General features: G+C 41.1%; 1 protein-coding gene across 7 annotated transcripts in view; it reads right to left on the bottom strand.

The window, feature by feature from the left end:
- Positions 1-12,936, bottom strand: part of LOC137098565 (receptor-type tyrosine-protein phosphatase mu-like) — a 147,160-nt gene that overhangs the window by 86,733 nt on the left and 47,491 nt on the right. For all 7 annotated transcript variants that reach the window (XM_067474920.1, XM_067474918.1, XM_067474921.1 and 4 more), the window contains exons 3-6: positions 12,640-12,914; positions 8,396-8,474; positions 6,711-6,826; positions 5,116-5,290 (exon numbers count right to left, since the gene is read on the bottom strand). In XM_067474920.1, coding sequence (XP_067331021.1) covers positions 5,116-5,290; positions 6,711-6,826; positions 8,396-8,474; positions 12,640-12,914 — 645 coding nt within the window. The remainder of the gene's footprint in view (positions 1-5,115; positions 5,291-6,710; positions 6,827-8,395; positions 8,475-12,639; positions 12,915-12,936) is intronic.

Here is a 12,936-nt window from a genome sequence, read left to right as displayed (position 1 = left end):
AGGGTGCATAAATGATGCACACGCTACAGGAAACCAGCACTTCTTACCCCATCAATGCTAAACACTATATACAGATGATGTTTTTCAGGCCTTTCAGCAAAGGTCAGCAAAGGACACACAATGCCAGACCACATTCTGTATATATTACAATAGCATGGCTCATGGGTAAGAGTCCAGGTGTTAAACTGGCCTGCTTGGCCTGTCAATCTCTAAAAAAACCTTTGATGCTGTATGAACTGAGTAATTTTAGCAGAGTTGTGAAGCGTTATAAAATTTGAAACTTTGAACTAGTACACTTATGCAGTAATGAAACACAATGCAAGTTAAATTACAGAATATACTATAAAATTTGCTTCACGTCATGAGCTACAACATGATCATGCTGCAAAGTTCATGGAAATGTATTTCGTAGTTCTTGCTTTTTATAAAAAGTTAACTGCTGCTCAACAGTTCAGCCCTATCAACTGATATTTTCTCTAAATCTATTGTACAGATAATTATTAAGATTCCCTTTTTCTGTCCAAAAAGAACAGCATAACAATTGTTAATAATCTATTCTGGGCCTTTTGAACCCACAGAGAGTGTGTTCACATTTGTCTAAATAATATTCGAAGGTTTTTCTTCTTCAGTACAAGTTTATCTCTTTCACAAAAATGTGGTTTTCAATGACAACCTTGAAGATTACCTTTTTCTCTGTTGTCTTACCAATATTTGTGTAATCTTGCTTAAACCCTGTGCCGTCTCTGGTTTAATTAGGCTTCTCAAAATGTCAGACAAGTTATTTCAACCGTGGGATATTTTCAGTAGTCTAATATTACAATACCTTGTAAAGAGACAATGCGGTAACATTTGAGGGGGTGTTAATGGAAACTTGGATGTCTGTAAGAACAATTTTATACTTTAATTCTTACATCTTCACTCTCAAAAATGCATGGAAAGAGCTGTAATGACTTTCTAACAAGTAAACTCTCATTTCGATATTTTAATAATATAATAATATATAAATTCAGTCTAGTTCCCATTTATTGACATGGACAACGTAACTAAGTCCACTATGTCCAACAGACTTTAATGCTCTAATCCCCGTCTCCGGGTTCAGCCAAAAACCTGCCACCGTAAACAAATAGATATCACCCACTGCTAGGGCACTGCTTAGGAATCCGCCCTTGTCACGTACTACAATAGTTACACGTCCCAGAGGCCATGGTGAGTAGCTCTAATGAGCACACACATGTAACAGAATAATGCCATTAGTCGCCTGGTTGCTTCTCATGGTGTTGTCATGGAGAGCGAGAAGTCTCCAGGCACATTAGGAGCAGACAGAGGTGTCCTGCAGAGAATTCGAGGCTCTTCCTCAGCAGATGGTTACTGCACGGTGACCTCCGTCACAGGTCCCTAAACCCCCACTAATCTAAGACTCCAGCATCGCGGTCAAACATCACCTAAAGCGAACCAGCTAATCCAGCAGGTCTTCTGGACTTACACACGATTACACACACTGTCTGCAGGCTCTGGCCAGACAGTAGATTGAGGTGATCTGAAATCCAGGGTTCAGCGACAGGCTTGTTTTGATTGTGTTTTATGGTTTGATGTTGTTTTTTAAAAGGGGTTTAACCGAGTTAAGTGGCAATATGCTCAGATTACTTTAAACAACAGAAAACGGCACAGACCCATGCTGTGGTATTATCCCTCACAGCATTGTTCTGTATTAGAAAATATTGCTGTTGTAATTCTGTTTGACATTTGTAATGTTTAAAAAAAGGACTGAAATGTATAAAGTGAATTTCCCAACATTGCTTTCACAGAACGGGCAACTATGGTTTGCTTTAAGTTGCATTTTTGTGTACAATTAAAAGGCCAGATGTAATTTAGTTTATTGCATCATATGTGTTTATTCATTACAGAACTAAATATAGCGTAACTTTGTAACAGAACTCATTAAAAGTTGAAAATCTAAATACCGTATTGGGGAAGTTGTTAACAGACCTTTGTGATGCACAGGAACAAATCACCATTAAAATATGACTCACATCGTGGCTCGTTTAGAAGGTATAAAAGGTTGCAGCATGTCAAAAACCTCAACTAGCTAGTTTCCAATAAAGTCACAGCATCTTTGAATACATGGTTGTATTTGCTATTATCTTATTTCTGTATCTTATGCTGTGACAGTGTTAGACTGTAAGATAGAAATGTCCAAAGGTATCAATCAAGAGCTCTGCAGTCATCCAATCAATTTTTATTCTCTGTAGAGAACATGATTTTTATGCAGTGCAATGCATCGATGCGGTTGCTGCCATCAATTCCGATTTTTGCTGGTTTATTGCTTGAGACCATTTTCGCAATAATACGACTAAGCAGCATGATGTATCATTGCAATAAGCATTTTGCTTAACTTTGAAAAGTTCCTGCCTCGCAAAGCAATGGCAGCTTATAGTGATGAAATCATTCCTGTAGGTACAGTAATCCTCTGTTCAACAGCCATAGCAGATGCACAGAAAACAACGGATTACCGGTGTGGAATACACTCAAGTGCTGGAACACTTCAGGATATTAACAACTAAATTCAAACTGTTTGAAACGGGGCAGCAGTGCAGCCTCAGACAGCACTCTGGCTGGAGATGGGCGACAGCGTGGAGATGACAGTGGCGGCCATACGCGGAGGTCACTGAGCAGCTGTTGTCATGATGTTGACCAGGAAGGCAAACGTTCTGGCAACAGCTGCGTCCTCCTCTACCACAGCACCTGCCTGCTTGCCAGAATGCAGTCATAAAAACACGCCCTCGTGCACACGCAGTGGCACACTGGCGTGCACATGGACCCCGTATCTCTGACGCCCTAAAAATTAACAGAGCAGAGCTCCAGCAGCAATACTTTTTTAAGGCAAGTGATTTATCTGTTTGTCTAAAAGTGCAAATGGGTCACTGTACATAGCTCATCAAAATACAGTATGTCCAAATATATTCAATTTACAATAACATAAAAAGCAGTCAAAAACGAAATCCTCAAATTTGATAAACTGCAACTAGTGAACCTTTGGTATTTCTGGCACTTAGATTAATCATCAGTTCTGAAAATTGTCTTTTAGTTCTTTTTCCACTGATTAATCAATAAATAAATAAAATAAAATGTAGTAGTACAAAAAGTACACTAGTACATAAGTAGGACATATACCCCCCCCCTTGCTACCCATTTGCCATTCACTACACAAAGAGCAATAATAAGAGGTGCCACTCTGCTCTGTTGTTAGATTAGTTAGACCTGACTGTTTGTGAATCCTTCTTTCATTTGCCTGTTACATCCACTGAGCCTCTCTTGTTAAGATGCAAGAGGTCCTCATTACGTTGTGTGCTCGTCTAATTGGACTGCTCTGAGTAAAGAATTGATCGGCTCCTGATATGAGAAGAAAAGAGGGGCCACAGTAAAATGACAAGCTTGACTGGCCGGCTTTCGATTTCTGGTGGCTATTCTCATTAGTGCTGACACGGACGTGCCTCGGCAGCCTTGAGTTTGGTAGCATGGCCCAGAATAATACGTTGGAGCTGAGCGGGCGCTTTGAGGGCTCCAGGTGATTCTAACCAGGCCAAGAAAAGAGCCAGCACTTGAACAGGGAGTAATTATCCCTCTTTCAGAACCACTGGCTGCACTACAGGAGAGCCCGTCACAAGGAGGGGGGGCACGGAAAAGGGAACGCGCTGGGCCAATCCATATGGCGCTAGGGAAAAACATGCAGAGCACTTCCACATAACTCTGACTGAGTCCTGGCATGAAAGGCAGAAATGATTATCTGGGGATAATCAAGCATTCACTCTCGTCACGTCGCAGAAAAAGGCAGTGTATGGTAATGAGGAGAGGGGAGACAGCCGTTTGTAACTGCAGCAGGCTCATAATCCGCAGAGTCACTCCATGGTCACTCCTCCAAAAAACCAGTTACGGATGCGGTGACTACACATTTAAGGAGGATTTACGACTCAGACACTTTGCTAGGAGGGTTAAGCACTTGTTTTATGACTTCTACGATAAGAGGAGATATCAGCTTTTTTATGTATGACACTTATAACCGTGACAACGCCTCTTTTCTTCCTCCAACGAGTTGGCTCATGCCAGAGTCATTGAGGTGTGAAATCTCTGCAGAATTCAAAGTGGGATGCATTACAAGATTTGATAAATGCTTAAATCTGGAAAATGACTGTATTTTAAATATTTATGAAAAAAGAAACACTTTGCACTTAACTGGTTTGTCTTGTGTAAAAATATATCTAGTAACACATTTAAAGCAGAGATCAGCAAAAAAAAAAAAAACCCTGCTGTCTGGCAAGTGCCGTATGTGTTAGGAGTGAGGATGTGCGAGTTATTGTGTTGCTGAATTTATGCACAATTGTGGTTTGGAGTGCCTTCAGTGTGTCAGTAAATTTTCTTTGAGTACACCGCTGAAACCCACTGATACACTTGGGCAGATAGACTTTATCTCCCTCTTCACTCTGCTGTGTCTGGTCCCGGCCATTCTAGCATGATTGACAGACCTCGATCTGGACAGCCAGGATTAAACCTATCAATCACATAAAGCTTGGAGACACACAAAAAAAAAAAAAAAAAAAAAAGAAAAGAAAAAAAGAAAGAAAGAAAAAAATCGAGGCAGTAAATTCAATTGAGAGCACAGGGAGAAAATTGAGGTGAAGAAATATCGAAGGCCATTACCAGGCTATAGTGCTGTAGGAAAGTGAGGCCTTGCAGGATTTAGTTTCAGATGACTCCATAAATTCATATCAAATGACTGCAGAAGTGAAATATCAGTGAGGTTACTGTAAACCCGGTGCATCGTGCCTTTGTGATCTTTTAGGTGGAAATATGCTCGGTCAAGGACAGCATTTACAGAGGAAGTACTAATGCCCCCTGGGTAACACATCAACATAAAAAATGTTTTTAGTATCGCCTCAGACGAGAGTTTCTTCTACGAACATGCACATTTCCTGTTTATCTCCTCTATGCATGAAGGTCACGAGGATGGAAAACATCCCTGCTGTCTCTGCACTGTTCATTCGCTAGCCTGTGTTATGCCCCCCCACCCACCCCTTCCAGCTCTCCACCTTCCAACCCCGCTTTAGGACCAATACTCACGTTTTATGGTTAGCTCGCCATAATTGGACACTCCAACCCCTTTGTCTGAGTGGACGATGCAACGGTAGCGACCCGAGTCGCCCTTGGTTGTGTTCTCCACATCGAAAGTGCCTATGAAGCGCCGGTTGTTCCAAGGTTTAGTGGTTTTCATCGGAGCCTCCCGTCCACCGATGCCCTGTTTGAAAGGGAGACGGACACACAAATAAGCGCAATAAGCAAAGTGGCCTGACCTCATGTTTTAGAAAGCTTACTCGTCTGTTCCCGTGCACGTTTGTTTGTTTCTCAGCGTTCCCATTGGGGGCTGATAGCAGGAGTGCATTTATTACACAGGAATGCATGCACATCCCCTCAGCTGTCACCCCTCACAGCAGGCAGATGGGGGACATTTGTTCATTAAAAATATTTCTTCATTACTGTCATCGGGGGAGTTCACTTAATGTTTGTTTTCCAGATCCTGTGCTAATGAGGACGTGTTTGTTAAAATGATGGAGTACCTGGCAAAGGACCTTTACCCAGCGTCACGCTCCCACTGATCACACGTGTGACAGTGTGCTTAGCAGCAGAGCCGGCAGGGTTATGTCTGCCAGATGCACTACCTTTGCTGCTCAGAACAAGGTCAATTCAAGACTGCTGTGCAGCTCAGCTGTGCCAGATAGAGTACACAGCTTCTATATAGGTTAAGACCATACTGCCGTGATCTGAAACAACTGTAATCCTCTGCTTCCCAGATGCAGAGGCCACTGGGAATCTGGTGAGCAGGTAAAATCTCAAACACAGGGAAAAGGTAAAACTAAGCTTCAGTTTGTGAACAAATGGAGAACAACAGATTATTTTTGGGAGTTTGAAACAAATTGAATGTGCACTGGTATATACACTGTTCAGGAAACAGTGACACCAACCTTCGCCTATTCCCATCTACTCAGCTTTTTATTTATTAGTTAGTGTTGTGTGACAAGGTGAACAGCATATAGTACTGTAGAGGACGATAATTTTATGAATTGACAACCTTGTCGGTCATTAACAATCTGGAAAAATGCAGTCTAACGAGGCGGTTTTTTAAATCTGGGTTTTGAATTTACCTTTAAGTTGACCGACTTTGCTCACTCTGAGTCTTCGGTGTGTGTGTGTATAAGCCACTTGGATATCAGTACATATCAAAAGCGTAGACAGTCTGCATTGCTCTCCTCGGTGGATAACCTGAGAGTCTAATTCTTGATGAAACTGTATTTTCCTTAGGATGAGCACACATGTCACTCTGTGTACACATCATACTCTCTGGCTGGAAAATAAAGCATTCAGTAAGACAAATCTTGAGATGAGGTTCTTCCCTTCAGCACTACTGTGGTGTGTAAATTTGGTTTGTTTGCTGCAGAGCTTATGTATTTAGCACGACTGATTGGAGAACGTGCATTCAAAAACACAAGGAACAACATTAGCACTCCTGGATCAACAGATCAGACGATGCATATTGAGAAGCCAGTTCAGTAAGACTTATTAATTTCTTGAGGGCTGTGGTCTGAAACTGATTAGAGACTCTGATCTCATCTTTGATGTAGGGTTTAGGAAAAAGTAGGGGTGGAAGAAAAAAGTCTCACCTGAAGCCACAGGCGGAAGCTGTCCCGTTTGCGTCCATTGACGGTGCAGTGAAAAGATGCAGTCTGTCCAGCATTGACCTCCACTCCTTTTATAGTCAGGAAATGAGGTGTGTTCACTAAGACAAAAAGCAAATGTTTATCAGGCAGAAGCAAAGAATTTACGGTAAAGAAGTGAAACTGAAAGAAGTAGCCTTGAATGCATCCTGCTTTTTTTTTTTATTAGCCAATGCCTCTCAGTGCTGAAGGCCAGTATTTTTTTGGGGGGCTCCTCATCGCACCTAAATGCACCCAAAAGCCTAATTTCTGTTGTCTCTTTAGCTGCATGCATCCTATTGTTGATTTAGGGGTTTTTTCCGAAAGCATTATTCTCTTTTTCGAACTGCGCTCATTATCAGCGTGCTCCCAAACTGGGATAGTCCACGGCAAGTAACTTATGTAGAACATTTCTGATTAGTACCGCTATTCTACATAGAAAAATAGGGCAATTCAGTGGAGCGACCTTGATTCGAAACATACCCAAATCTCTAAAGACTTGGCAAAAACTAATTCTATCACTTTCATCATCAAGACTTTCACTTCTATTTAATATTTCATACCCTCGACTTTGAACTACCCCTCCTTTATAACTTTGTCCCATCAATCCATCTGGTGCCTAAAAAGACAAATGTTGTTTTCTAATTGCCAGTGTCTTCTTTAATAATTACAGGAGAAGCAGCCCACCCAGTGGCATAATCACACCTTTGTTCTAGATATTCCACACGGTTGTATAAATAGAAAATGAACTGGCTGTGCTCCATGATGAGCCACTCTGATCACTTTTCTTATCCCTCAAAAAAACCCAGTTGCTACTGAGTGGGTTATTGATCCACTCACCCTCTCATGCATTTAAACATTGATTTTGTTGCGAGGTGTCATTGATTGACTCGCATACATTTATATGCAACACGTATCGCTATATAAATCCATTTTATTGATGTAACATTTGTAAGAATTCAGCTGCTTTCAAATGGTTACCAGGTCATTAGCGCACAACAATCAGAGCGCGAAACTTCATCTAAAGTAAAGTATAATTCAATTGATGAAATCCCATGTGACTTACAGCATTTGAATTTAAACCTCTGCCATATGGACTAACATGACTGTGCACTCCAAACCGTAGACATGAGGAATCAAGGAGAGCCCTCATCCTCCCACAACAGCAGTCCATCTCGAAAGCCAAGTAGAAAATGTTTAAATATGCTAGTGATTACATGTCGATTAGCTCCGCATTGCATTTTGAAGTGCTTCTTCTTATATTCAGCAAAGGGAGCCGAACGCTGAACATCTGAGAGATGAGTTGCTTTGCTGAATATTCAAAAGGGTGGAGAGAAACAGTGGAATCCAAACACAGTATTTGGTATTTGTTTTTCATCCGCTTCTTTGCACTGTTTCTCCCGTCTCTCACAGGATAGCTTTAACACAGCCACTCCAACATCACAATTGGCTTTAAAATGTCAAGTGTATGCTTATAAATGTTCAGCGGGTCGGGAGGAGGGAAGTTTACATGTTGGCTTGACTGTAGCAAATTGTTTGAAGGCCTTTTGTTGGACTGGGAGAACAACGATACAGGTATTTGGCAGGGCATCATCTAGACGACAATGACTCTTTGATGATATTCTTTTATGGTGAAGGTAAAAAGGACTTACTGCACTGGTGGCCTTGCACCACGACGTCTTTGATGGCCAGCAAGCCGCGCTGCCCCGAGGTTACGGCTTCAAACACAATCTGAGGAGGAGAGAGGGGACTCATAACATCAATGATAAATGGGCACATGTCTTCAAATGGCGCTTGAGTGAGGTTGCCCCTGTGCACAGAGAAGTCCAGCTGCAGCTAATGCGATCTGCACTTAGCTAAGCTGCAGCTGGTCACACAGCTGCAGGCCACCGACATTATTTCCACAATATGTCACAGTTGATAGGTGTTATGACATGCACGTGTTAAATTAGGTTTGAGCCTTGAGACGATTAGCACAGATTTTGATGAACGCACAGTGCAGGAGCAGAAGACAGCAAACATCAGGACATGTTCAATGGGACAATTCACCCCCATTCTAAAAAGCATATTTTCATCCCAACAACATATAAGTAAATTCCGTTTTGTTCGTGGAATAGTTTCAATTTGTTATAATCTGTTGAAGTCCTTCCTAGTTTTTAAATGAGTACTAAATAGTTTCAACCTAGTCGTTCACAAATTTGGGTGGTGCCACAAAAACATCAGAGCTGTTGTGTCTGCATGGAACATCAAACAAAAAGACTTCATCCATTTCCTAAAAGTTTAAATCTTATGAAACTAAACTTACTAATGGAAAGCAAATCAGCAAGGATGTTGATAGGGAGGGTGGCAGTGTCATGCTACAAAGAGTTTGACTCAAAGAGTCTCGTGTGATTGGATTCAAGCAAGAACTAGATGCTGGGGCCTCCTGCAAAATCGCATATTTTGGTGGGACAAAATAAGTTGTCTGCAAACATTTTATTCATATGTTCTACTTCAACATAATTGGAGATTTGCCATTTACATTAAATGTCACCACAACCTCATTACATCAGAAGGAAACATAATCCTGCTGCAATTATATGAAAATGTGTTTGTGTTTGCAGTTAAATTGTATAGAAATGTCATTTCTATAAGATAAGGTTGGACCTCGTTGACACTGTTCAACACAGTAGTGTGACAGTCCAAGATATTTTTTAGGGAAGGGTTTCAGGAGGCAAAACAATGTATAGGAAACCTGCCAGCCAACATTTGAAAATATATATGTACTTTATTTATACTTTATTTATTTGTTGACTTGTTTTTCATTCATATTGGAATGGAAAAGCTGATTCCAATAACTCAACCAACACATTGGAGCTTTGCCATTTACCATATGTTATTGAATATCAATATATTATACCAAATATATAAAATGTAATTGAATGTATTATATTTGGAATATTTTATTTAGTTTACCAGGACAGTAAGCTACACTAACACTACCTTTGACAGAAAGCGACTATCAGTTACACGTTTAATAATGTGTTTAAATTTACATCATAGCTTAAGTTTAAATTTAAGAACAGCCGTCAGATTTAGACCTGGTGGTTCCAGGTCACTTTACACTTTTAATTGGCTGTGCAGTTTTCCAAAGAGAAAAGATTCTTTGAAAACCTGTAATGGGTAAAAATCTGAAAGGCAAAAAATGTGAAACATTTTTTAAAAAAAAACATTTTTCAGTCTGAGGTAAGTGTCAACATGTTCTCTTTTTAATATGAGTAAACCAACCTTGTAAAATAATTTAAAAAGGGCATGATGAGACTCAGATTGCATTTTACAGTTGCTCTGGGTCTAGTTTCACTTGTTTGACATGTTTGTTGCCATCGCTGACAACAAGAAATCTGAAGTCAAGTACAACTGTGCTGTGTAGGACTAACATGACCCTATTTTAAGGGACAGATTCTCCTGGCAAACAAATGGCTCTAAGCTCTAACAGAGGGTGTGTCTCAGCAGAATGTCAGAGTTATGTACTCCATGGTCTGCAGTGTGATAAAAAGGGAAACAGAATGCCAGTCCCTTCCCAAACCCAGGGTGTGGTGCAGAGGCCCGTTACACCACACACACTACAGCTACACATGTTTCGCATGCCAATTTTCACTAAATATAAGCCTATAACTGCCAGTGAAGGGTGTAAATAATTTAAAGGATATGTTGCAGTGTCACCCAGACACTTATGCCCTGCTGGCTGTAGCTCGATGGCACACACTTACATCTCTGAGATTCCTTTTGTAGCCCAGGAAATGTGGAGGCGGAGATAGTTACCATTGTCATCTGGGAGGCAGGATGCCTTCAGATAACGGTGTCTAATTATAAATTTCTTTTTTCGTCTCATGAAATATGAAAGTGAATGTCTTGGGTGCCAATTATGGCCTCATTACAGGCTAATTTAAAGGAAATTAAAAGGCCAACAACTCCATATATCGCCACCAGACAAATGAACTGGCCCCCACTCTCTAATTGAAATCCTTTGTTTGTGCAACAGACATCAGTCAGCCTGCCTAATAGCTGTGATATAATTGATTCCAACATCAATGATAGTGCAGTGCATAATTGGGCCTGACCCACACAGTGAAAATATCCACATGGGACAAAAGCTGTTGATGTCACTGGAAAGTTCACATTTCTCATTTGTCAGTGGGACAGACAGTGAACTCAACATTCAATGTCTACATTACGGCACTGGCTGTCCCTGAGGGACTTGGCTAAATACTACATTACAGCAGGATTGATTAGCTCTGCCATAGGCTCTACTGTATAGAAGTTGAGATAAATGAGGACAAGGGGGGTTTTCTTTCTCACGGGTGCAAATCATGATAAATAACAGCTTTTCATCTTGTGCACAAAGCACATATTTTGAACAGCGCATCCAAGACTTTTATAAATTGTATCATGCATTAACTGAAAATTATAGTTTTTTTGTGCAATGTTCTGCACTTTTTTGGAAATGCATGACAATCTCAATTAAAAGTTTTTGGAATGACCTGACACAAGAGTAATTATCATAGGCTGAAAAGCTCATGATGACTAAAAGCCTTACTGGTAATTAAAAAATAATTTCCAAGTATCAGGTGGCTTCCCTTTGACAATTGCATGGGTTACTATGCAATTAAAGATACCTATAATTAGTGTTGTTAATTAATGACAATTTAAAGATTGGCCTCTCTTTTTCTTGACAGAGTGGTGCTCAGATCATTAGCACCCTTGCATTTACCCATGTTGTCAGTTTGGGCCGGGAACAATACAGAGAAAGTGCTTCCACTGGGGTTTGAAAGGCAACAGATGCTGGGAATTTCACTGAACACACTGGAAAGCATAATATGTCATTTTAGGTCTAAGCTCTTCCTACGCATACAGGATTTGCTGAAACCCACTACAAATCAAGCAAGGCAGAACGTTAAACCATCACCTTCACTTAGAATTCGAAAGCAATGTGCCAAAACCTGAGCAACAACCTTATTACTCAAATTCAGATACAATTACACGTATCGCTCCGGCTTGTTGTCTTCGCTTCATTTCTGCGACACGTGTCTGCATGTTGCATGAATCGGAACAAACTGGTGCTGTGCTACAGGCCTTTTATCTTCAAGACTCTTGAGCCGAACTGAAAACATTTGACCAGTCTGACTCTGCATCATTATGTCTCACAAGGGTTGCCATCCTGTCAACAGTGGGCAGTGACTATTAGTGGTTTAGCTGTAGCAGATTCTGTCCTACTCAACTGTTGCCTTCCCCCTCTTCTGTCTTTCTTTTGTCTGCGCGCTTCTCATTAAACCTCCTTTCTTGCATTCAGCAGTGAGAAGCTCAGCAGTGTCCCTTGTTAACCAAGTTATCAGGGTAGCTGTGATGAGCAGGCAGGAGGACTCCCCTCAGCTCCAATGTGGAACAGCTCTACCAGGCCATAATGAAATAATTCGCCAAGAGGCTGTCTCCCATTGGGGGGTTAAGGGGTCTCTCTGCATCAATTAACATTTGGTGGACTGGTGGAACAAGCCCGGAGAAGACTAATAGCCAGGCAAGTGTGAAATCACCTTGCCTTGGCCAGCAGTCATGTGCATTGGTAAGTGAAAATGAGTTTTTAGAATTGGAAAAAGAGAACTGGCTGAGTTGGAAGGGAGACAGAACATATTACCATGGATACCGAGATAGGCCCAGAAATCAATAACCTTAGGTGTTTTGAATGGGCTATTGTGCAATTGTTTGGACCTTCTCAAATAATAAATTTGTCTCACTCCACCAAGCGAACAGACTTTAATGACTTTGGGTTAACTATAAAGGCTGCTTACAATGAGCAACCTAGATTTGTGATGAGACCAAAAAAAAAGGATAAAAAAGCTTGTTTGAGACCATGTTCCCTCACCTGGTAGAAGTTGGGCCAGTAGGTGCTGACAGCCAGCTCTACCTGTGACCAGGAGCGGGTAGCTGGACCAGACACGTTCCAAACAGGCATCCCCATTGGACTGTTGTTTTCTTTGATATAGACATTAAGATGGCCTGGATGGCTGTTGTCTCTGCCTCCTATATAGTAGTGGAAGATAATGCAATGCGTATCGTTCTCCCTGAGCTGGGGCGTCAGCAGTAAGGCTTTCTGCCCTGCAAAACGTCCTGACGTGTTCACCATCATGAAGGCTGAACCTGCAACAGAAATAAATGCTTT

The sequence above is a fragment of the Channa argus genome, chromosome 14 (genome assembly GCF_033026475.1).
Source record: "Channa argus isolate prfri chromosome 14, Channa argus male v1.0, whole genome shotgun sequence".
NCBI lineage: Eukaryota > Metazoa > Chordata > Actinopteri > Anabantiformes > Channidae > Channa > Channa argus.
The sequence above is the reverse complement of the archived record's forward strand: the minus strand, read 5'-3'. Positions and strand labels throughout refer to the sequence as shown.